This window comes from Microchirus variegatus (genome assembly GCF_963457635.1).
Source record: "Microchirus variegatus genome assembly, chromosome: 1".
Taxonomy (NCBI): Eukaryota; Metazoa; Chordata; class Actinopteri; order Pleuronectiformes; family Soleidae; genus Microchirus; species Microchirus variegatus.
Window position 1 is genome coordinate 11,127,257 of NC_139802.1, and position 26,393 is coordinate 11,153,649.

Below are 26,393 nucleotides of genomic sequence, written 5' to 3' on the forward strand. Positions count from 1 at the left end.
GGGTTAGTGAAGGAGAGGTGGGTGAAAAAGAAGAGTGGAAAGGAGAGAGGAAGATGGAGGAAAGATAGAGACAGGGGATTCATCAGCTCGTCCAGAGTGTGACATGCCTCTTGCTCCAAATGCTATCTGGGATTGGCTCCAGCTCACGTGACTCTCAGAAAAGGACAAGCCATAGATGAAAGAAGGATGGATGAGGATAATAATAATAATAACGTTAGAAGCAATGAGTAGCTATATAATATATAGTAATAGTTATAGTAATTGAGCTGTGGTCTTGAAGCACTGGAAATCAGGGACACCTGTAAAATAAGAACAAAAAGAGAGAGAGGAGATAGAGAGGAAGATCACAATGGGGAGAGAAAACAAAGTTATTGCCATGATAAAGTGTGAGAGCTGAGATGAGGAGGAAGAGGGGAGTTGACTCAACCATCTTTTTTTTTTTTTTTTTAATATATAATTCGAAAAAAATGCAATAAATTTTGTTATTCGATGGAATATCACCATATCATCTCCAAGTCCAGAGAAGAAGGGCTTACAACCCCAGTCTCATGTGTAACTGTGATACTATTTGTTTCTGTGGACTCTGTCGCACTCTAGTGGCGTATTACTGTACTCGCAGCCATTAAAAGCATGTTGAGTTGAGATGGAAGTTGAGAGATTCTGACAAAAAGTCCAGAAGGAGCTGAAGCAAATCGTGGTCAATGAGAACTTTACGCACACCCAGTAGGTCACTTTGTAAACAGTCCTTGCCATAAACACATCACAGATGCACAATTCTAACATTGGGGCTTTGGGACAATAAGGAGTAATAAGGATACTCTACTGTTTGTGGCGATAATCCTAATTTTGAAGACCAAAAAACTATGATTGTATACAGATTATCACTGCTGCCAAAAGTCTGGCTGACAAAATGTTTTTTTAAACTGCTACAAAGGTGAGCAGATACAGTTAATGAGAGAGTGGAAAATGCTGATGGATGTGGTGATGGTGACCTCTGATTATCCAAGGATTGACAGATGAGGGAGATTACACCTTAGTAAAGGAACATAACAGACTTCTCAGTGCATCTGGGGTGCATTTTACGACTTTTGTATACATATTTAATCTATTGTTGTCAGAATGATTATTATTGCCATTTGTTCTTCTTTTTTTACTTAGACTGTGCAGAACGCTGTTTGTTAATTAGGGGAATTTTAATAAAATGTCAATGACACACACACACGCTGGTTTTGTATCATTTGTGTGGACATTCATAGACATAATACATTCCCTAACACTCTTACCCTAACCTCAACCATCACAAAACTAAATGCATAACCCCAAACTTTAGCCTAACCTAAACCTAAAACCAGGTCTTAATGCAAAAAATGCCTGTTAGAGTAGTGTGGACCAGCCAACATGTCCTCGCATGCAATCTTTAGATATCCACAACTCTATACTTCCTAGGAAAATGACTGAACTTTTTCCATTCAAATGTATACGAATAGTCATTATACATGCATATCATCTAATTTAGCTGTACATATCAATGATTCACATCGTGGATGTCTGGAATTGCATTTAATATTTAACTATTTCTGCACGTTTTCTTTTGAACTGAGTGGGCAGTTCAAAGGAGGGGAAGGTCGATCGCACAGTCAAAGGCAAGAGCGGAACTGAGGATTAAGAACTTCTAATTGTGGCGGCTCCGTACCGTCTATAATTAGATGAAGACAATGGCATAATACTGAACATGATTCATCATTCCCAACTGAATTTTCTGGGGGAAGTACGCATATACAAGTTTAATTCCAGACATCAATGTGGTTGAATATCTTTAGGAAGGAAGTTGTGCGATATTTATATATATATATATATATATATTTAAAACTCCGAATTTTAATTAAGAATAATTGGATTGTGTAATGCACATCCATACTAAACGGTTTGTCACATGTAAATATACCAGTTCTATTGTTTGGGGATGGTAAAAAACAAAACAAAAACCCACAGTGCCGGGTGTTTCCGCCTGCTTTGGGGATTTTTGTTGAAACCTGGCAACCCAAATAGCAGCAACAGAACAGGCAACAGAGAGTGAGCGCAGAGTTGACAGGAATATCACTTCTCTGACTGAGTAATATTTACACGGGTGGAATTACATCAAACATCGTCCTGTTTGTTGTCTTATCGACTGACAGTCACGTCACAAGGTCAGGGCGACAAGCGCGAGATGAACCGTCGGTGTAAGTCCAAATATGTGTTACTCATTGTTTACAGCGAGTTTATTAACTGTGGCAGCTAAGTTGGCTCGAAGCACGGTTAGCCTGCTTGCTAGCTGACCCACTGGCGTATGCGCTGACGTTAGCCAACGCAGATGCTAGCGTCATGATGTTTTTTTTGTTTTGAATAACATATCAGCTGACAAGCGAGGCAGTTTATTGTGAGTTATATCGGGCTTCCCGACAAACACACAGCCAGTGTTGTCTATGCCCGTGTGACTGGTGAATGTTTCACTCGCTTATCAGAAGCGAAACAAAGCGTGATCTTCATTTACACAACACACAGCTATCGGGCTGAGCTAACTAGCGACAATGATAAACAAACCAGGCCTGCATGAAGGAGTACAATGACAAGTTCGATGTTTTGGCTTTCATTTCCTTTTTCTTTTAACCACAGCTAGATGCCGTTGGTTGACGCTGCTGTGGGGGAGTGTCGTTAAGTACTGTCACATTATAGGTTAATTACTGAAACAGTTGAAAAGTAGCCTCCTCGACCTGTGTCACCAGGTTTTATAACTCAGTTCCACAAAATCAGGTGTTGACCTAAGAGGGACATTATTATCTGCCCTGTCCTCTATCTGTGTGGTTACGAGGATGTCTGTCCTCACAAGTTTGACAAAGATTTATTGATGCAAGGTCAGCAAACATGTGCCATTCTGCCTTATTTGCTCCTGTTGTGATGCTGTTGTGCATTTAAAGTGAGCTGTTACAGTTCAAATCAACATAAAACAGCAACTAGCCTCCCCCAATACAGTTAACAGTAGTTAAAGGCATTTATCTGTTGGGTTAATCGTATTGATGTATGTATACGTTTTCCATCCAGTCACAATAATGATTCATACAAATAAATATATTGTCGCAATCTTGGACTCTTGATTTAAATACACAATTTTGTATCTGAGAGACATGGACAAGTGTGAATGTAAATGTGAACTAAACCAAGATGTGACCAAAAGTGGCCTTAAGAAAGACTGCTCTCTACAACACTTGGTTGGTGTATGGGTTAGTTGCATACAATGTCCTTTTAGAGTAATAGAACACATTTAAATACAGTATTTATTTAGAGTGACTGAATATAAAACAACCAAGTGACTTATTACAGACGGAGAGAGAGAGAGCGAGGAGGAGGAGATAAAATTGAGTCCAAATTGTAGCCAGCCCCTTTTCCACTGATCTCCACTCTACAGTGGAGTTTTTCAAAGCAGGTTTCCTCAAAGGTGAAACTTGTTGACAGTAGGAATGTATGTTTATATTTTCAGCTTAAATGATAGCTGCCTCTGTAGTTGCATGACATAATCCGTGTGTTATTCAGTGAATCTAGAATAACATACTACAGTCGCATTTTTTTTCTTAATGTGTACATCTTGCCTATATCAAATGATGATTGTTTAGAAGGATATTATTCATGGTGTCATTATGTCATGCATACTGTGCTGAAGGGGATGATGATGTGTGGATTTGTGCTGCAGTGCACCAAAAATACATAAAAGCGTCACACTGGCCTAACAGTCATGACCATATGGTGCTCCGGTGGAAGGGAAATGCTGACTTGCTGCATGTTGTTGTTGATGAGGATCTCTTGCTTCAAATGACTCCTGCCCTCAGTAGGATGGACAGCATTGGCACAGAGAGGCGGAAGCTCCTGGTGATGCCAGAAGAAGTCTTGTCCTTCTCTCTGCATGCGCTTGTTGGCGCTCTGTTTGGTTATTCTAAGCAAAAAAATAAAAAGACAATTATAGGGAGGTAGTATACATTGCAGTGGTGATGCTTACACAGGGGCTTGTGACAGAGCCACCTGTGCAACATTGGAGATGCATCTCAAATCATTGATTCAGAGGGAGTGGAGGTAATTAATACTTTTTAGATGCAGGTCTGCTTTCAATGAAATGCTGATAGAAATACTAGCTTGCTGTACTGGAGTTTACAATTGGAGTATGACTGTTTTCCTTCATGCAAGGCCTTGTCGCCAAATAGGAGTTAACCAGTTTTTCTTCTTTTTTATAGGACCTTCAGCATGCTGGTGAGGTAGACTTGAGAACATTACAGGGAATTTCAGAGGCTGCTGTATCAGTCAAAGCTTGAGCCCCACAGTATGAGAAGAGATGGGGAACACGGCAACCAAGTTCCGTAAGGCTCTCATCAATGGGGATGAGGTGTTGGCTCTCCAGCTCTATGAGAGCAATCTGCAGTTCAAGGAGGCTCTGGATCCCAACACTACATATGGAGAATCCTACCAGCACAACACGCCGCTGCACTATGCTGCCCAGCACGCAATGACACGCTTACTCAGGTCAGTATGGGGCCCAGTGTCATATTTTTGGGTTGGTTTCTGTCGTTGAGAGAAAGATGTATATCTAAGTGTTGCTAGATGCAGGGTTGAATTGCTGTTGCCATGCTCCAGATTATTTTATTCAATGAAATTAATCTTTGCTTATGTAATCTCTGTTCAGATATCTTCATCCATATATTGTCCTTTGTGCATTTTTACCTATTAGCAGTGTGTTGATGATCAACTCGCCCCATCTACTACCTTACTGTTGTATCATAATAGAACATTTCATGTTTCAACCCTATATCTCTGACCCATCTGTCTCTCCACATAGCCATCTGTCAGCAGCTCTCAGGAATGCAACATGCTGAGATGGAATAGAATGGGACTCTAAGAGCTTCCCACACAACAAGCAAACAACATTGCATGTTTGCCTTTTTCTTTTCCCTGGCAATCTCCTTTCTTTGCAAATATGATGCTTGCTCACTTGCATCATATGATTGCAAAAGTGCAACCGTTGAATTGAAAATCTAGTGTTAGGAAAATATTGCTTTGCATCTTAAGATGGGTAGGAAAATTCAATTCTTTAATTAATTTTTAAATGATTTTAGATTGCAGTTTTAATTCAGCTTTGAAAACAAGCAAGTGATGTTAGTTATCGGTTATATTCAACTTTTTGTGGTGGGTCCAAATACTGGCTTACATGCTTATTAAACTGAAATAGGTTGTTTCTTAGCTCACAATTACAAATATTACAATGTAAACAAAAATGTATTAGCTTGCCACTCATTGTTTATGGGCCCATGAACAAAATTACAAATGAATTGTTATTCCTCTCCTGTACTTGTAGGTCTTTTCTCTTAAGCAAAGATGGAAATCCTAACAAGCGCAATGTGCACAATGAGACATCTCTGCACCTTCTCTGCATGGGGCCCCAAATCTTGATCTCAGAAGGAGCACTACATCCTCGAATCTCACGCCCGTACGAAGATGAACAGCGTCGTGCCGCATGTTTACAAATCATTCTGGCATGGACTGGAGCAAAGCTTGATCATGGGGAGTATGAACGTGCTAATGTCAACGCTACAGACAACAAGAAAAACACCTGCCTGCACTATGCTGCTGCCTCAGGGATGAAGTCTTGTGTTGAGGTAAGGTTACAAAAACCTGTGAATATTTACCAACCTGACCGTCATCAGTCGATGGTAACTGAAGAGTCTCACTACGACAGGGAATAGTGTGAGTGGAAGGAAGAGAAAAGGTTCAAAGGTGTTAATGCAGGTCTTTAATTATATGCCATTTTGTACTGGGAGTATTTGTGGCATTTTTGGTAGTGTGTGTCCTGGTGTTAGATGCAGTCGCAATTCAGGGAAAGGGACAGTAATTTGCAGGCACACATTCATTTTATTGAGTGTGACCAAATATCTCCCCTGGTGAGTTTTGGGAAGATGCCATGCAACACAGAAATGTTATATTAATCCCTCAGGCAGGTTGGATCACATATAAAAGTCAATTAGATTAATTAGGCTATCATTGTGTGTTCCTCAGAAAAGACACCTGTTTATAACCTGGCTGTGTAATAGTCATCTAATGATGAATGATTCATTTGCACAGCAACTATACAAATACTAATTTCAGGGCCGAACAATGAAAGCAGGTACTAAAGAAAAAGACTGTGCTTGCCAATCTATGAAGTATAAAATAATTTTTTAGAGTCAGTTTTTATAATTTCACTGTACTTTAGCGAGTCAGTTACTTCCTGTATTAAGTGTGTACACCATGATTTGAGGACCAATTCTTTTTCCTCCTTTTTAGTTGCTGGTGCAGAGAAAAGCAGACCTGTTTGCGGAGAATGAAAACCGCGAGACTCCGTGTGACTGTGCAGAGAAGCAGCACCACAAGGAGCTGGCCTTGTGCCTGGAGTCGCAGATGGTCTTTTCGACTGCCCCCGAGGCCGATGGTATAGAGGCAGAGTACGCAGCTCTCGACCGAAGAGAGGTAGAAAATAGCATATCAAGAGGCAGTGGGTATACAGCTGAGAGTTTGTCCCTCTCAGCTGGTCACAGTATATGTACTATGTACAAAACTTTTGTGTAGTCCTCACTGTACTGTTGGAAAATCTATCAAAATTCTTAATAGTTTTTGTGATCGTCATTGCTTTATTTTCAGATAAAACGCTCGAGTAAGCTGCCTTAATACACACCGCAGCACTTCTTGTTAGGGATGTGGAAAAATCTCGATTCTTGGATGCATCGTGATTCAGACGCCCCTGATTTTGAATCGATTCACACATTCCGATTATTTAAATGTTAAATAACAACACTATTTGGTAGGATAAAAATGACATGTGATGCTTGGACGTCTGTTGCCACCGATGTATCGCACATCACTTCGCACTTTTTCACTGAGGACTGGAGGCTAATGTCACATGTGCTCCAAACAAGAGCAATGAATGAGAGCCACACGGGTGCCACATGGGTGCTAATGATGCTGAGCTGTTAAACATATTGCACGTAAAAAGCACAATTAATTATACATCTTAAATTAAATATGACGTTACATCTTTACAATGCAGTTGTAACTTTCCAGTTTACAAATTTTATTCAGTTGATAATGGAAATGAGTTGTCTTGTTTCTCGTTTCAAATGCGCTGTTGTTAAAAATAGCAGTGGGTGAGGGATCTATCAATGGGATGTATCAATTCAAGATGCATCGATAATCGTTTTATAATTGAATCGTGGCCCCTGAATCGTAATCGAATCAAAACACACACACCCAAAAATTCCCACCCATACTTCTTGTATCAGTGATGCAATATGGGAACTCATATAGAACTACAATGCTTTTTTTTTTTTTTTTTTTTTTTCGTTACTAGAGTCTATCAATTTATAAACTCTAAGGCTGGGTTCACACTGTATGCGTGTGCACTGTTCAGCAAGTCTGCAGCACGAAATGTCTTGCTGTCTCTGCCTCATTTAGGCACACAGGTAACTGATGAGAGTGTCCATACTGCCTGCATGAGACATGTGTCCCAGGTGTGTCTGAGACCTCTAGTCTAATCTTCATACTAGCTATATTTGTCTCATAGCAAAAATAGACAGTGAAAATGATCTTTCACTTCAGTTTCACCACTGCATGTCAAAAACACAGCATGTCCTGTTCCTGTTTCAAAGTAAAAACACTGTAGTGATTCAGTTCCCTGAAGCCATTTTTTGTTTGTTTTTCAACAAAAAGAGTCTTGGTATTTAGTTGAGTACAGAAGAGTGTTTTAAAGAGAGTATTTAAAATAATGTTTTATGATTTTCAAAGGCAAACTCTATGTCAAAACAGCAGATGCTGCACAGCAGCTCCACAGCAGATATGCTCCCTGCGCAGACAACAGAGCTGCCTGGGATACAACGGATCACTGCTACAGCTGCCACACACTGCACACGCTTCCACTGTAGACCCAGTGTAAGGTTTAGCTAAATAAGCAACGAACGTAAGACTTGTATTTTGTACGACTAGAAACTGTTTAAGTTGTAGTTTGTGTGTAGTGTTAGTAGTCAGTAAACCGCACACTACAGCACACCACACACACTCGATTATCATCGACAATTTGTTAGTGCATTGGCCATTGGGTCTTCTTTATGTGTCTGTAATCATCTATATTTGATTTGCTTTTACTACTTCTTTTCTCCCCTTTGTCTCGTTCCCGCCTTTCCCCCTGATCTCACCATCTGTCTCCCTCCGCTCTTTCTCTTTCATTGCTTTTCTCTGCCAACCTGGCCTGTTCCCTCCTGGTTGTGGCCCCCTTACCTTCATCCCTTCCTCTCATATTCTCTTCATATTCCTCCCTACCTCCCATGCTAACTCTGTCTTTTTCTCTCCCATGCTCTCTTTTTTTAAGCTATATGAGGGTCTGCGACCTCAAGATCTGCGGAGGCTGAAGGACATGCTGATAGTGGAGACGGCTGACATGCTGCAGGCCCCCCTCTTCACTGCAGAGGCACTGCTACGTGCCCATGGTACAGTTAAAAACACACCGTTACTCACAAATCGTGGAGCCCTTATTGGCAATAAAAGATCCCAGTTGAATAGCGGTAAAATCAAATACAATATATTTCCAACTTGCCTGGCTCAATTTAAGCCAAGTACCTTGAAATATTATTGTGCCCCCTGTTTTGCTGCTTACCTGAAAAAAATGCATCTAATATTAAAGTTGTCCTTTATTTATTTGTATGAGGATTAAAGAGGCCTCGTCTCATATTAAGTTTCTGCTATACTTCAGTGATTTCAATGCAGTGAAACAAGCACAATGCAAACAGCCATCGTTATCTATAAGAATGTACCTCATAATGCGCTCAGTAGAGCATGTTATTGACACGATCTAAATGGTGTTTTACTGGACTTGTCCTCGGCCAAAATATGTGAGGATGTTTGGCTGGCATGTCTGCAAACTAGCTGAACCACACATTTCTTTATTTTATACTATTTTTCTTACATTTCTATAACTACTACAGGTTTGTTTGCTAATTTTAAGACTGTTAAAATGCTATGTTGTGAAAAGTTGCTTGACTGATCTACATGATACATCCTCATCCGAACATCAGTCAGTAACACGTTGCTACTGACTCAGTGTGTTGGATGGTCATCAATGGACAATGATGACCTGGATGAATGAGAATCTACACAGACATCATACATCCCCAAAAATGACATGTGAATATGCATATCTTGTTGATTTAGGGTTTCTAAATGGAAGGTAGGCAGCTTAATTTCTGCCCATCCCAAATACATGGTTGCATGTTGACACTGACTGGCTCTGCAATGTGTCTTTAACTAATCAATTGCCTTTTTGTCACTTGCATGATTGCTTTCAAGCAAGCAGTAAATTTACAATGTAGATTTAATGCCAAAGGGAATATAAAGCATTAGATTGAAGTCTGCAGTGTGGCACAGGATGTTAAATTTTAGTTGCTGTATTAAATCTATTGGTTTGAAGTAATGGTAGCTATGAATTAAAAAGCAAAGTTTCAGGCTTTCCTTTTCCTTTTCAGATTTAAATTTAACATATACACAACCAAACATAATGCCCACATCCATACAGTTTATCTCATGCAAGGACAGCATGGTTGTGTCAAGTCAGGCTTACTTAACTGCACTTAACTTTGACTTAAATGTTTGACTTGATGTGAAAACGTTTCTAATGACCAAAATCAAGACGATGGGGTCACACTCACTGATGAGTTTTATTTGAACTGAGATGGTTTGAATTTTTGTAATATTCATTATCTAATTAAGAGTGCTATTTGAATGGTGGTGGAACTTAAGTTCTCTTAACTGGCCTAATTGCACAGTTGAGTGGCTCATATTTCATATTATGGACAAGGACCTTTTCACCAGAATATATGGACTCTAGCACAGTCCACAGGTCATTCAATATTCATCCAGAAAAGCTCTCAAAGCTGTTTGTTGCAAAAATGAACCAGAGCAGCTATTCTACAGCAGAGAATCCAGATGGCAGCAGGTCTATTTTGTTGGCTGTTTGAAAGACTTAGGTGGTACTTGCAACTGAGGTGGGATTTGTGTGGGCTTAGTGTGTTCAGCAATATGGATACCAAATCTTACAGTACTCCATCTAAATATGTTGGGCTGTACAGACTATAAGAAACTGTTTTATGTTAATGTATTTTGTGTGGCTGAAACTAGAATCTGAGAACAGGAAATCTTGTTGAATGTTTATTCTGCTGTATGTTGACATGTTTATTTTTTGTATGTAAAATGTAGTCAGTATTTACACAATATTTCTTTTATGAGCCCTGTTAATCTACGTCAGAGCACTATTATTAGGAACTAACTTGTTTGTAGGTGATTTTTAACTAGCACTTTATTGTCTCGGCTGTCATACAAGCTCATCCTTCATAATTTAAAATAAAATGCCCCTCATTTGCTTTATTTATGCTTCTATACTTTTAGTGAATTAAAATATATTTGTCTTAATTTCGGTCTTTACTTTTTTGCATCAGATTGGGACAGAGAGAAGCTCTTAGAGGCCTGGATGATTGATGCGGAGGAATGTTGCCAACGCTCAGGGGTTCAGATGCCCAACCCACCTCCAAGTGGCTGCAATGCCTGGGACACTCTGCCATCGCCCAGGACGCCACGCACCCCTCGCTCCTCCATTACCTCCCCAGACCAAATCAGCCTCATGCCTGCCGATGATGAATTTTCTCTGGTGAGATGTTTCCACAGGTTCCATGCCAGTACTGTTTGAAAAATTAGAGGGGAGGGAAGAATTTACCCTGAAACATTTTATTTTTTAATAAATATATACGTATATGTAATTAAACCAGCTAACATTGAACTTCAGTTAAAGTTACCGGTAGTGTAGCCATAAAAACTGTGTTCCAGTGTTTATTTAAATTGAGCCCCTATGGTGTCACATATTTTTTCGCTGAATTTTCAAGACCACACTCTTCTTTCTGCAAAGTACTGCTTTATTTCCCAGCCTAATATTGCAGTTATTAGTATTCCTGCCTGTGGCCTCTCTCCCAGTGGTCTCTCTCTAAAACATAAACACAAGCAGGACAAACTAACGGTTTGTTTCTTTTGGTGTTGCAAGTTTTGAACGTAAGATGGTATTACAATGCTTTCTTCAAGTGGTGTTGGTGGATATCATTGAACTCTCCAAAGGCCCATTGGATAGACAATAATATATAATATGTGGAGAGGACATTCTATTGAAACATTCTGCTTAAAACACGGCAGATTCTTTAATTAGTAAATTAATTTACAGTGCATAGGAAGACACTGAATTGGCTAAAGTATGTTGATGCAAAGCTGCATCGGTCGATATGGCTCGTCTTCTAATACTCTTCTATGTTACTCTACATCTACCACATACGGGTATCAAACATGATCTACCCAGTAAAGATTTAAACATCTGGTAAGTTTTGACAAACAGGTGTTTTATTTTAACAAGTTTCCATGAGTCATAGAAATGGGATTGTTTTTTCAAAACCTCTGTAAAGGTGTATTTTTTTTTACTGAGATCTCCATGAAGCCTTATTGACCCAGAGCTATGAGAGCATTAGCAACTTCCAGATTTTCTTCCTCAGAAGAAGAAAGTTATGCCAGGTAATTCAAAGTGTCTTGCACCAAGACACCTGGGGCCTCATGAATCAGTACTTAGGATCCATACTGTGAGTGTATGCGAGCGCAAAGGTCGAAAATGGCATGCAAAAAAATCATTGGTGTCGGCACAAATCTGTGCAGGAAGCTTTTAAAAGTCACATTAAACTTGAGCAGCCAATGCCAATGATAAACCTGGTATTTAACTACACAACCCAGCATGTATTAATGTCCTTGTCACAATTGATGGTGAATTTCAGATGAGTTGGTGTCTCCAGTGTAATAAAGTCCCATAAAAACTACATGAAATAAGCACTTGGTGATGTAAGTGTAAAAGGTTATGTATTGTTGCTACTTCTCTTACTGGCTGTTTGGGACATTTATCATATCAAGTGGATCTGTAAGTAGTGTCATATGATGAAAAATGTGAATGAGTTATAATTGTGTAAATAATGATGCTCCCCATATTTGATTTTTGCAATTTACCCGGCCACCTCACCATCTGTCTGAGCAATGTTCTGTCTCTAAGATGATAGTGTGTACAGATTGGTGTTTCATTAAGGGCATGCACATTCTCCTGTCAACTTTGTTTTTATAGATCCCAAAGGAGGCCTTTAGCTAATTTTATGCTGCTGGCAATTGGTTTTGAAGACTGCCAATGAGGGTATCAGGTGTGCTGGATATCAATCAATGTCCCAGACGAGGTCAGCTGCATACAAGGGCAAATTCAGTTGTTTTCACTCTATTATCTAATTAATGCTTGCCCTAAAGATATGTCAAAAATGTTTTCAATTTCCAATTTATTTACAGGAGGTTTACTTTGTGATTTGAGCTTTTTAACAAGTCACTATGAAAGGAAAATAATATACACAACAGTTATGACTTTGCAGTGTGATACTGTAGATTGTATTTTTAATGGGCCTAGGGAACACCTGCTTATCCGTGCAATTATCAATCATGTGATGGCAGAGCAATGCATACATCCAAGCAGCCACAGTTTAGAAGCTTTAAATAATCTTCACATAGGGACAAAATATAATCTTTGTGACTATGGTATGACTGTTGCTTTGGGCATTTGCTCTAAACTTGTTGCTCTGTTGGTAGTTTCATACATTGCAGTCAGAGTTTAAAGGTGTGAAAAATGAAACGCATCCATTGAGAGGTACTTTTGCGACTTCAAACATCTTGTTGAAGCCAAATGGCAAGACAAGTTGAAGCTGACAGAGGGGTTACAGTAACACTGATAACCAGTCTTAACAGCTGGTGAGTGGAAATACATTTCAGAAGGTGCATCACAACAAGATGGGCTACAACTGTTTGGTTACACCTGTTTCAACCATGACCAGAAACCTGAGGCTGCAGTGTTCAAAGTTTCACCAAAACTAAAGCATTAAAGACTGGGGGAAAGAACTGGTCTGAATCTGGATTTGCACCAAATCACATAACATAATGGGTTCAGTGAACTGATTTGAACTCCTTTGAACTGGTTTGAACTGATTCTGATATTGAATTGGGGAATATTAGACATGTCAAGTTTTGTTTGAAGAATGTTTTACCCTTTGACTGATCCAGTGATATATCAATTAATATTAATATTTAGAGATTGTAGGTTGTATTTTCCTGACGGTTTCTTTTGTTATGGCTCAGATGAGGCTTGTATTGAACTGCAATTGACCGGGTTTTCTCAAGGGCCCATTTAAAGGTTACAGTTGATCATATTAGATTGCGCTATTCACAAGTCAATGCTTACATTGTTGTGAAGTACACTGTGCCATTTATATCTTTTGTTAGGATCAGTCTTTCACTGTAAAACGGCCTTTGTGAGCACGCATCTGTGTGTGTGTCTCATCTGGTGACAGAACGGTAATTAATAAGCCACATGCTAAGACGTGCTCATCATCTTGGCTTGCGGCTGGCCTTCATCAGTAGCTACTATTGTCACTAGATTTGGCCACAAAATCTATTGGGATTTCATTAGAACATAAAAATAATGGATGATTGTATCTGAGGACCTTTTGAAATTCCATATAGACGGATATAGATTTCTAATTACTCAGAAAATAATTTTTGTTAGTGTCGGCATTATGTATCTAAGTGGACTTGAAACGATTTTTATCAGCACTTAAAATCCCTCTCTTTTGTTCTTTTGTCTTACAGTGTGGTATCTGCATGTCTTCCATCTCTGACTTTGAGGAACCTGTTGACATGTCCTGTGGCCATGAGTTCTGCAGAGTATGCTGGGAAGGGTATGTTATACTGTATTTTGGTTTGGGCTGCATATACTCTGGTTTGGCTTGGGATGTTCCATTTCTTTGCTGTGTTGTTTACAGCTGAGTAGTTTCAAAGTTGTATGATATTGGTAATGGTATATTGGAAGAAGGTTGCGATATTGGTGTATAACGCATGTCTTTTCCTCAGATTTCTCAACCTCAAGATACAAGAAGGTGAAGCACATAACATCTTCTGCCCTGCCTTTGACTGCTACCAGCTTGTGCCTGTGGAGGTCATAGAGAGTGTGGTATCGAGAGAGATGGACAGGCGCTACCTACAGTTTGACATCAAGGTAAACGAGAAAAAAACCAAATGTGTTCACAGTCAACAGGTTTCCTTACTGATATGAAGAAATAAAATCTGTCAACACATGATTGCTATAGCAACATTTAATCTATCTTTAATTTATCTTCAATAAATATAAACCTATCAACCTGTTTCTTGTTGAAGCTTCACAGACAAAACAGGACATGCACAGCCTGTTATAAAAATGTAATTATGGCCTGGAGTAGGAAAATGTACTTGTGGACTTTAGATGATTTTGACAAAAGGCATGTCCTTATTTATCGTAATTCTTTATCCCTCCACTTTGTAAGTGCAAGTACACTATGGTAAGTTCATAAAACAAACAGAAACATTTAATTACAATACAATCAATCTCTACAGTTCAACAAAAACTATGTTGTATAACTAATAGATTTAAATCTATTGGTAATACTATTTTAAATTTGCTTATTCTTTTGCAGGCATTTGTGGAAAACAATTCTGCAATCCGCTGGTGTCCTGTGGCCGGGTGTGAAAGGGCTGTGCGATTAAACACCCAGGGTCCTGGGACCCGCACTTCAGACCCTCTTACTTTTCCTCTTCTTCGTGCCCCTGCAGTAGATTGTGGCAAAGGCCACCTCTTCTGCTGGTCAGTAAAGGACCACTTACTATATTTGACAATGTAACGCTGTCTGTAATTGTATGCTTTATAGTTTCATCCTAAACTGAAACCATTGAAATTTTCACTGTCACTGTGAAACGGACAAAGTTTGAAACGACCCAGACTCACTGAGCAATGGTTGTCAAGTCAACCCTGCAACTCGAAAAGAATGGCAATTTTCTGAGAAGGTAACAGCGGCCTCTCCAGCAGAGAGCTGTGAAACTCTTATCGTAACCATCTCTCCAAAAAACAGCTCTCAATTGATCATTTCTACATGATAGAGTGGCAAGCCATTTAAAAAGGTGTATGACATCCTTCGTACAGAGTATGAGGAATAATACTTTCTCACCTCATAACAGAAATTCAACTGTTAAGAACATAGCAGATCAGATCTTAAATCTTAAGACTCTTACTAGTCATAATCAGTATGTCTTTAAGCAATGAATGTATTCTTCAACTTCTAATAAATCTCAAAACATTTTGTCAGGATGTTCAATAGGTTTGTCTTTATAGGATATGTACAATATGTGTAGGTTAGTTTCTCACAACAAAATGTAGAATGTAGTTCAAATAATGTTTAGTACTGCAAGTTTGTTATCAACATGCATGGGTTCTTATATTATCCCATAATATAACATAACATTAACTTCAGCCCCTCCCCTTTACATACTGCATAGCAATAACCTCACACCATGATAGTTCCTTAAATCACTGGGTGTCAGATTCACTCATGAGTTCAGTTGACATCATCTTTGGTAATGTAACTGGATGTAATGCAGGTTTAACTTCAATTGTTCCCTTGACACAAGGAAGACTTTCTGTTGAAAGGCAGAAAAACCAAGTTGATGTTGATTAATATTTCCGTCTACCATCTGACAGCTCTGAGTAACTGCATGTGCTCATCATTTATCTCAATTTGTTTTTTGTCAAAACGCTGGCTTTGATTCTTTATCTTTCTGTGTGTATTCCAGGGAGTGTCACGGGGAGGCGCATGAGCCTTGTGACTGTGAGACTTGGAAATTGTGGCTACAGAAAGTCACTGAGATGAGGCCTGAGGAACGTGAGTACGGACAGAAATGGACTGCATCTGTTACAAACATGATGTTACACCTGAATGCAAATGTATGTTGTATTCTGACATAAACCTTTGAGTTAGCTTCTTTGGACTTATGTGAAATTGTTTTGAGGAATATTTGCAGACCCTAAATATTTCTTTTGCTTTACGTTTTACAGCACCTAACTCAGTTTTTATATCAAAAGGACCACGTTATGCTTCCAGGGGCCATAAAACGCCTCCCAGTATTAGATTTCCTCCTCTATATCTAAAAATCTGAAGGTTTTGTATGGTTGGTCAAATGCTTAGGGTGTTTGTCAGAAATGCCATGCTCCTTACTCAGACATACTCTGATCTGATGTAACCAAAGTAACAGGGTTATCTCACATCACAAAAAAACTGTAAATGATTAATTTGGTGAAAAACAGTTCTCGAGTGGAGAAAATGGCATTATCAGGTTTTTAAGATAATCCTTCCCAGCAGATGTAAGTCAGGTATGTGAAGAATCCTGTAGTATGATTCAGTTTTCTCTCTTGACTGCATTACACAACACTGCCTGATCAGATCATTCCTTCGACTTTGCTTTCCCTTTCCTTTTTCTAATCAACAAATCACACCCTTTAGAAGGCTGTGTCATACTGAGCCCATTAGGTTCACTACACCTTCTCACCAAGATTAAGGTTTCTGTTCCTAAACTGCTCTGAAATGTTCTGAGAATGAACTCTCCTAAATTACCCCAAGGCTAGGATTCCTTGCAAGAAATGTTCAGGCTAAGTCAGGAACTTAGTATGTTTGTGAATATGGCCCAGAGTGGCTGCAGTCAAGTGACTGATTTAGTGTTAAAATATCTGGAACTCAACCCCGGTGATTACAAAGTGTGTAATGCTAAATCTAAATACTGATAATCAATTATTAATTAAAATGAACAATCCACTCACTCAAAGTATACAATGTTTAGAGGCAGTAATTTAACTGCGTGATATCCAATAGATACGTTAAAATAGATTAAGTGCCGCTTCTTTGACCTGACGGTCAAAAGACAAATCTTTTGTTTTAGGACAATCGTTACCTTTTGATTTCCCCAGATTCTGTTTTATCTCAGCATTTCAAAAGACACATCAGAGGTAATTTGATAATACCCAATTATTCTGTTAGTGTGTGTGGATGCACGAGCATCTGGGGAGATGTTAACAAAATGTATAGGCAATACGGATTAGTCAGGCAGGACAATTTCCCACTTAGTGCAGTGGTCTGTTTAGATGCTGTGGTAATAGCCATTCTCATTCTGTCTCATTATGCCTTTATTTGTTCTGTTTACCTCTCCCGCCTCCTTTTGAAGTGGCGGGTGTGAGCACAGCCTACGAGGATGCAGCCAACTGCTTGTGGTTGCTCACTAACTCCAAGCCCTGCGCCAACTGCAAGTCTCCAATTCAGAAAAATGAAGGTTGCAACCACATGCAGTGTGCTAAGGTCAGTCAGACACTGAAATGTCACATTCCTTTCATACTAATGCAGTAAATAAGATAATAAAGAGTAACACTCACTGTCTACTACTGTTTATATTTCGAATTAGAATTAGAGTGTAGCCATAAGATTCAGTTTGAAAAAGAATGGTAAAGTCGTAAAATTACTGATCAGCCTTTGGCCCCACTGATTGGTGATTGCTTATCACGTAACACAAGGTTAGGGCTTAGTAATTTTTTTATCATGATACACAAAATCATATTCAATACCCTTCTTATTTGTGACTTCATTTTATGTAGGCACCATATCTCTACCAAACTAAACTTTAATATTTCAAAATGTCCTCTAGTGATAGCATGGAGGCTGGTGCTGCGTGTTTGTATGAATAGTTAACCGACACACAATGATTGGCTAGCCAAGTGTTTGTGGACCACACAATGTCCACAATGTAAACGAACAGTACTTAGTGGAAAATTAAGTTTGTGTAATCAGGCACACTGTAAACACCCTCAAGCACAGTGACATAAGAAAACCCAAAAGCATTTCTCAGAGGTAATGTTGTCCCTTATCAAGATATTAATCATCCTCAATTAGTTAATTCTATTAGTTCTGCTGAGCCTCTGAATTAACTTCTGGTGTCAGGGTGTAATTTTTATTTGAACGCGACGTTAGAAAGTGATGTTAAGATTGAACCGTTTTCAGAGCACAGCCACTCTCACAAAAGCAAAACCAGTAACTTTTACTCTTATAGCTGTTCCTCTTACACCAAGTTTAAGTCGAAATATCAAGTGGACACAAAGGTGTATTTTGATAACATTTTATAGATATGAGCATGTAAGATGCACTCCTGTTCTGGTGAAGATAGCTGCAGCAAGAGTATTGTAATGAAACTCTGAAGGTGAAAATGTGCCATATAACATTAAAGCTGCTATTAGTCAAGTTTGAAGTCTGGCAGTCGTTCTAAAAGTTCACTTTAGAGAGTAGGTTTATTATATCTTAATGCTTACGATCTATCAACTAACAGCTGGGGGAGCCAGTAAGCCTTGTACTTTGTCAGGAGCTTCAGTTTTCCTGCTATGGACAATGGGATAATACAGAGGTGATACAGAGGTGATGGAGATAAAAAGACACTTGCTGAGTGGTGGAGGTAGAGTTTGCGACTACTCACACAGTCATGTTCCCTGACTGTTGCTGCAGGACAGGCCATGAAAGGAGCCTAGTGCAGTCATACAACGATGCTCCTTTTGTCTTTAGTGACAGCCCTGTCACTGTCTCCGTTGTGGTTAAAGAGGCTGACTAGTGGTGGAGATTAGTTTGGGAGCAATGGAGCAGCTCTCACAAGCTAAAAGGCCACAGAGGGCTCAGCCACTTGACCTGTTATTAGCTGGTAAGAAATGGCTTTGCCCCTGTTGCTTGGAAACACAAGACTCATGTTGCCAAGGAATATTTCTTTGTCTTAAATGTGCCATTTTCATCCCTGAAGTGTAGCCACTAGCCTCACACTTTTTAATCTTTAGTATCTGGACTTAACACATTTGTCTTTTGTATCTCCTTCCACTTAAGCCCTCTCTCAGTTTTTCAGCTTGTATTGATTTTTCTTAAGTGTCATGTAAGCAGAGTGTTTCCACGACAACAGAGGTCTCAGCCTTTAGGGTTTTGTGTTGCTCTGGCAAACTTATCACTAACAGAAGTACCTTTGGCATAAGGAAAGATATCACTAAGACCAAAATAGACTGTGGGTTGAAGTGGCTCTAGTCTTTTGTTTTTCTGCAGTACACATTGGGAAACATTTATGTAAACTGAGCGACTTCTCGAGGCAGCAGACTGAGTTATCTCTGCTAGGTTCAATCAACTACTTATCATTTGTGAATTGAAAATGTAAATGGGAATAAGACTGAGGCTCAAATTCCTAAGATGTTGTAAAATTCAAGTAGTTCTGGGCTTAGAATTAATAACTATTTAACCTGTGTTTAATGTGATGGATTGATGTCTCACATGTCTATTTTGTCCCTCTAGTGTAAATATGACTTCTGCTGGATCTGCTTGGAAGAGTGGAAAAAACACAGTTCATCAACAGGAGGCTACTATCGCTGCACCCGTTACGAAGTCATCCAGCAGGTGGAAGAGCAGTCAAAGGAAATGACAGAAGAGGTAAAACGATTACTACATTACCACATTTGTCATGTGTTTCAGCCTCGTGAACGGTCTCTTTCACAGCAGTATGTGACAGTTTTGACCAAAGAGTTGAGTGGTGGTAGCTGTTACTGGGGAACACTGTTTACACTGTGCAAAACCCACATACTGGAAAGACACTGCAGAGCTTATGGTGCCTGGGCTGGTTTATATTAGAGTTAAGTTGATTTAGAGAACAGTGTGTTCAGAGCACTTCACTGATTTAGATTTATACTTCACTATCTGACTCACAATAGACTGGGGATCAAACCAGTGCAGCAGAATTAGAAATATAGTCCTACTTTCCCAACACTTTACTCTTCTTTAACGAAAAGCTATCATCTTTGTCACACACAATGCAAGAGTCTGACTGGAAATTTCGATGTGTTATGCCAGTAGAGGGCAATGTAGCCTTCAGTCTCTGAGCAGAAATGAAGAGCAGGCCACAGAAGCCTGGTAAGCTCCTTTCTTTCCAACCCCAATTCAATTTCAGATTTGCAGTCTGCAACCCCAAGGGTTTTCCCCTTCACCAGAACCTGTAAACAGGAGTTTCCTTTTACAATTTTTTATGGATTATTCAATACATTTTGCCTCACCACTGAATAACTTCAACTTCATAAAATTAGCTGGAGTATGAGCATAAGCAGTCAGTTCCTCAGCTGATGATAGTCAGTCAGCCAAATCGTCATTTAGTCCGATCTTAATACTGAAGGAGTTCTCTCTTTTAACTTTTTTTTTTAGTCTTCTTAGTGTTAATATTTTTATATATTGTACTTTTTCTGGTAATGCATGTTTATTATTTATTATCTTTATCTTTACTGTCTTTGCTGCTGTAATTATGTAATGTCCCCACTGCGGGACAACTAAAGGACTATTATTAAGATATATAACATCAACCGATGTCTGGGCAATTGTGTCATGCACTTCCTGTCCTGCCTACTTTCATCATAGGTGTCTGCATCGGCATTCATCCCTGTCTCTAGTACATATTTTACCTGTTGCACTAGTCACTTATTTGGACTGCACTTAACCAGAGAACCTACAGAATCTTCAGTGCTCAGGAGTTTATTCATTGTTTGTTCGGGGTTTTGCAGGTAGAGAAGAAACACAAGAGCTTTCAGGAACTGGACCGCTTCATGCACTACTACACACGCTTCAAGAACCACGAGCACAGCTATCAGGTACACAGGCCTGACTTAATATAAAACTGTCACATGTTCCCAAATGTTGTGTGTGTGTGTCAGCATTTTACTGTTAAGTGATTAAAGCACACTATGCATTTTGTACAGTCTTCCTTGAGACGGTCCTACTTTTGGTTGTTTGGGTTTCATTGTTGCTACAGCAATTATCAGATATAACAATGATTGATATAAAAGTCTCTTGATCCTACATCTTAATTTATTTAGTCTCATATTGTGTCAGTCTCTTCATTGTTCCATGTTCTGAAGGTGGTTTTATCTAACAATGAAAACCTAACGGCTTCTGTCTTGTGCACAATAGCTGGAGCAGCGCTTGTTAAAAACAGCCAAAGAGAAGATGGAGCAGCTGAGTCGAGCTCTGAGTGGAAGTGAGTCAGCAGTCTGCCATAACAGTAACACTCTTTATTACACATTTAGACACTTAGATCTTAATCTGTTCCTCTGATACTTAGCTTCGGTAAATATGCGTGAGGGGGAAAAAAGTGTTTCAATAATGTATTAACAACAGTAGGTATAGTCATTATTCAGTAGGCATGTCTAAGTTGCTTCAACGCTTTGTTGAGAGTCCTCAGTTTTAGCCTATTTTTATAATAATTCACAGCACTCTATTACAGCTGTGTGTGATTATAGTGGTGGCTCCTACATAAATTAATTCCACCTGCTGAAGAAATGGATGATCCTAACTCAGAGGTCATCAGCATTGCTTATTTGACTTGAAATTATACATTTACTCTTCATAATACAAATGCAGATTGCAGGTTTTATTCTTTGAAATAAAAATCAATATGGGCTTGACCATCACTATTTCTAGATCCGATTAAAGACAGAATAGGGTGAAAGGATTATTCTGCTTTGGCTTGTGCTTGACAAGTATTTTTGTTGTTCAAAATGTATAAACTTCTCATTATTATGATACATTTAACTGAGCAATTGATAATTCACTTAAGGCCAACACAGAGTACCTATTACTACATAAACTGGTGATTTCTTTCTGATCTGCTTAGAATCATATTATGTAATTTAGTGTGAAATGAGAGATGTAGTCTACCAAAGTCAGGTAGATCATTTTGTTCTCTGAAATTATTTCCTTCTCTTTCCCAGGGGAAGGAGGTCCACCTGACACTACATTCATTGAAGACGCGGTCCTAGAACTGCTAAAGACTCGACGCATCCTGAAGTGCTCTTATTCCTATGGGTTCTTTCTGGAACCTAAAAGCACGAAGAAGGAGATCTACGAGCTTATGCAGGTCTTAGTTCTACATGGGAATAAAGACAACACACACTCAGCTGCCAGTCTTATATGAGCCACTAGAGATGTGGGGCTATAGCTTGCAATCTCATCATCCTCACAGTCTCTGGCAGAAACACTTAATGTATTTACCTGCTGTTTTTAATGTTCAGATACTAGGCTCTCATCTGCTTTACTGATTTCTAAAAGCGTATGAAATTGATTAATTGTTTTAAAGAAAAAGTAAATTGAAGATTTTAATTTAAAAAAGTAATTAATGAAAGGAAGTAAACAGACTGGAGCCATAACAGTAGTTCCCTTAACGGTCTATTCTCAAGTTACTTTGTCCTTGAACACAACAATCTGGCAAATGGTAATATAATAAGACATAAAGTGACATTTGAAATAGTGCAGCTACACACTAAAACACTTGAAAATGCTGCTAAAAAAAAAGAAGAAAAAAGCCTTTAAACACTTCTCTCTCTGTCTGCTTTTATGTCTGTCTGTCCTCAGACAGACTTGGAGATGGTGACTGAAGACCTTGCTCAAAAAGTTAACCGGCCATACCTGCGGACACCACGCCACAAGATCATCCGCGCTGCGTGTTTAGTGCAGCAGAAGAGGCAGGAGTTCCTTGCCTCAGTAGCTAGAGGAGTGGCCCCGAATGACTCTCCTGATGCCCCCAGACGCAGGTAACATGCTTAAATACTAGTTGCTAAAGTTAAAATGATCCCAAAAAAAAGTTGTGGTTTTTAGCAGGGGAGCAGTACACATACTAGAGCATGCACATTCTCACTTGCTGCTTTTGCACAGCTGAGGAAAGCTATGTTATGATCTCTTATGTTATAATGGGAACCGTTAAAATATGCTTTGCTTCATTATGACACTGTGGCAGGGCAAGTTAGACCACGAGGGGCCACCACGGTCGAGAAAATTAATGGGAAAGATTGTCTTTTGCTTACTTGCAGTTTCGCTGGTGGAACATGGGACTGGGAATATTTGGGCTTCGCATCACCTGAGGTAACAGAACAAGGCTTTTTATATTATATTTCAGTAAAGGTTTGTTCATTACGATATCAACTGTACTCTTTGAACCCATACTTATACAAAAATGTGCCCCTTGACACTTAATATGATGGCCTGACAGATCATAATTCTACTTGAAACAAAAAAAAAGGTAAAACACAAAAAAGCTGAATCACACTTCAGTGACTGCTCCATTTTTATACATGATTTAATTAACGCATAGTAAAAATTAGCAAGAGTATTTGACAGCAACATTAACATAAAGCAGCACAGAGCTTTTGTTGCCCCCCTGAGGAATTCCGAGTAATTACCAAAACACTGCCAACGCCTCTGCATGACTCATGTCTAGGTGATCTCACACCATGCCAGTCAAACTGCTGAAAGTGTAGATTTATTTTTAGCAGTGGAATCCACTTCTACAACTTTTCGCGGGTGCTTGATGTTTTCAGCCAAAGTCCAGCTGTTTGCACCTGTCTATCTTTGGTAGCCCTATGGTGAGAAAGTGGGAGAGTCAGCCAGTACAGCCACATGAATATATTCATCCCTTTAAGACATGAAGTCACTGTCATTAGTTATGACACTCGTGTTTGAGGTTGAAATATGGTTAATTGATGTGATTGAAGCAGTTACCTGTGATTGGAAGGGAGCCCCTGATTTGATGCTTTTAATGCAGTAGCTGCTGTGATAATATCACACCTAATCAGTTTTGATTAATTGCAGAATCTTAAGTCATGATTATTACATACAACCTTACATCAACATCACCATGTATCTCTAAATCTTTAATATGCGGGTTTGACTTTGGCCGAGTTAACAGCATTGAAAAATCATGATGACCCAAAGATCGGCATGCTATTCAACACACTGGAGAAGCCAGATGGTTCAGTGTTCCCCTGTGCACACAGTTGGAATGATTAAAAGCACAGTGCTCTGGCAAACACCTTAGCAGGTTGCTCCCAATCACTGCACATTAGTAACAGACGTTTGTAGTTAACACTTACACTCATAAAACTAATGACCACATAATGGTTTGATTATTGACCTGCCTACTTTTCTTGCACTTTGTGACGCATGCACTCGATAGCAGTGCATTCGATTATACACAGCCGTAAAAAGTCCGAGTTTCTATTATTGTTAATTTACTACACTGCCGCAGCTTTCAAACATACAGGGTTTTCATCTGGAACAAATTCACTCAGTTCAACTATGCCATCACTCCTCAGACTTGGTGGAGCTCTGAATTCAACACAAGTATGCACATCTTACATCTCACCTGAGCCTCTCAAGTTATTTTGTGCATCTATTAACAGCATAAAGAAGGTATTTTTCTACGGAAAAAACATGGGTGTATCATTCTGCCTGTGTCATAAAAGAATTATGAAACTTTTTACCCTATGCCTGTTTAGCTCCAAAGAGTGACTGATGGGTAAACTCTAGTTGACTGAAGGTTACTCAAGGTTCAGTACAACAGCTGCTTAGTATGAAAACCTGGACCTATGTTCATTGACACCATTTTCAGCAGCTGATTGCTGAGCTTGCATATCTGACCTGGTTGCTCATTTGCTGGAGACTGGACTTAAATTCCAGTGTTTTTATGTAGCATTCTACTATTCAGAAAATGTCCCATTAAGTTTCATGCAAATCCTTTCGTTACTTGGCAAACTATATAAAAAAAAGTCTCAAGACTGGTTATCTGCTGTCACTATTCATTAGTCTACACACAGTGGAAAAGTGAAGCAGCAGATTTTGACAACACTCATCTTAAATTGAATGCAAATCTGTTTACTTACTGTGCAGTGGGAGACCATTATTGATTGTTCTGTATTGGCAAATGTCATATTCAGACAAACATGAGGAGCATACAAGTTTACAAGCCACAAGAACAGATTTAATTAAGCCAGGCACACACTTAAAACAGCGGCTTATCTTCAAAATATATAATCAGCACTGGCTAAGGTGAGATGCTTATCTCACCTCTAACACCCCTTTTCTCCGACAGGATTTAAATCACTTAAAAGCAAGCTGATATTCTATTATTGTCAACAAATTATTTTGGGCTTCGAGAAAAGTCACTGTAAATGCTGCCAGATGCTGAGCATAATGCCACTGTTAACATTTTTTTTTTACTTTTGTCCCCTAATTAAGAGCCTGTGTCTCTCAGCTGCAGTTGTTAATGGAAACAGCACAGTAATAATCAAAGCCTGATGACAGCACCTCACAGGCACAGCTACAGATGGTCCTCTCCATGGTTCTAACAATGCCTGCATATCACTTTATAGCGGGCTATTTTTAGAGCGCTGGAAAAATGAAATGACAGACTTTTCATTATGAGACTCGATGACCTTTGCAAATGTATGAGACGATTGAACGGAGATTACAGTTGATTATCTCCGGAGGCATTGACATGCAGACATTTCAGTTTATGTTAAACCTTTTCTTTGTTGGTTTACCACCACAAAGCAGCCTTGCATTTGCGAGCAGTTCAAGTTAATTTTATGTATACAATACAACCTACACATTTCACAGTGTAGGCTGGAAAAAGTATGTGAACCCTCTAGGCTACTGATGCATGTGCCTTACAGGAAATACATCTCAGTAGACTTCTGTTCTCACTCATCTTCTACCACTTTATCCTTCACATGAGGGTTGCGCTGGTGCCATCTCAGCTGTCATAGACCAAAAGGCAGGCTACACCCTGGACATTTCATCAGTCCATCACAGGGCCACATACAGAGACAATTACCATCCACAAGTAGACTTCTGTTGTTTTACAAAGATCTAGAAATTATAAAAAAAAATGTTGTGCCCAATAAGACAAACGCCATCATTTATTGTGTCTGGATGCTGGAAAGCTCTTCTTAGAGGTGGGTGTAAGACCACTTAATAAATGTATTTGTATTTTTAAAAAAAGACCTAGATAACATTTCTGTTCATTAGTCTTCCACTCAATTATGGTATGTATCACATGGGCACAAACATACTAATGTGCACACATACACACACAGATCCATCCCTATCCTATCCTCATATTACCAAAAAAGTGAAAAAATAAATTAGAAAAGAAAGAGAGAGACGATATAAACAATCTTGGCCTTTTCAAATGATAGATGGTGTGTCAGCTTTGACAATATCCTCATAACAAATCTGATAAGGGTGTTGTTACGTCGGGTTGCTAAACTGTCCAAAAGGTTCCTTCCTGGCAATGCACAAACCTAACCTTTTTAATTGCTTAAATATTAGAAAACCAATTGCTGGAAGGTTCTCCACTAAACAACAAACCTGGATACCCCACGACACTACTGGAAAAGAATTATGTGTAATGTGAACACTGATGAAACGAAGACAGAATTATATGGAAAGTACATGCAGATGCCTCCCTACATTTTTGGGGGGGGGGGAGATAGCACTGCATAC

The 26,393-nt window shown here is 39.1% G+C and overlaps 1 protein-coding gene across 1 annotated transcript in view; it reads left to right on the forward strand.

Annotated features, from left to right (window-relative positions):
* Positions 1 to 2,095: 2,095 nt before the first annotated feature.
* Positions 2,096 to 26,393, forward strand: part of LOC310929942 (ankyrin repeat and IBR domain-containing protein 1-like) — a 30,202-nt gene continuing 5,904 nt past the window's right edge. The window contains exons 1-17 of the mRNA XM_083892815.1: positions 2,096 to 2,222; positions 4,263 to 4,548; positions 5,378 to 5,678; positions 6,343 to 6,525; positions 8,417 to 8,534; positions 10,536 to 10,744; positions 13,798 to 13,886; positions 14,059 to 14,203; positions 14,658 to 14,824; positions 15,808 to 15,896; positions 17,230 to 17,360; positions 19,371 to 19,505; positions 20,621 to 20,707; positions 21,027 to 21,093; positions 21,827 to 21,972; positions 22,467 to 22,645; positions 22,922 to 22,973. Coding sequence (XP_083748941.1) covers positions 4,361 to 4,548; positions 5,378 to 5,678; positions 6,343 to 6,525; positions 8,417 to 8,534; positions 10,536 to 10,744; positions 13,798 to 13,886; positions 14,059 to 14,203; positions 14,658 to 14,824; positions 15,808 to 15,896; positions 17,230 to 17,360; positions 19,371 to 19,505; positions 20,621 to 20,707; positions 21,027 to 21,093; positions 21,827 to 21,972; positions 22,467 to 22,645; positions 22,922 to 22,973 — 2,286 coding nt within the window. The 5' untranslated portion in view covers positions 2,096 to 2,222; positions 4,263 to 4,360. The remainder of the gene's footprint in view (positions 2,223 to 4,262; positions 4,549 to 5,377; positions 5,679 to 6,342; positions 6,526 to 8,416; positions 8,535 to 10,535; positions 10,745 to 13,797; positions 13,887 to 14,058; positions 14,204 to 14,657; positions 14,825 to 15,807; positions 15,897 to 17,229; positions 17,361 to 19,370; positions 19,506 to 20,620; positions 20,708 to 21,026; positions 21,094 to 21,826; positions 21,973 to 22,466; positions 22,646 to 22,921; positions 22,974 to 26,393) is intronic.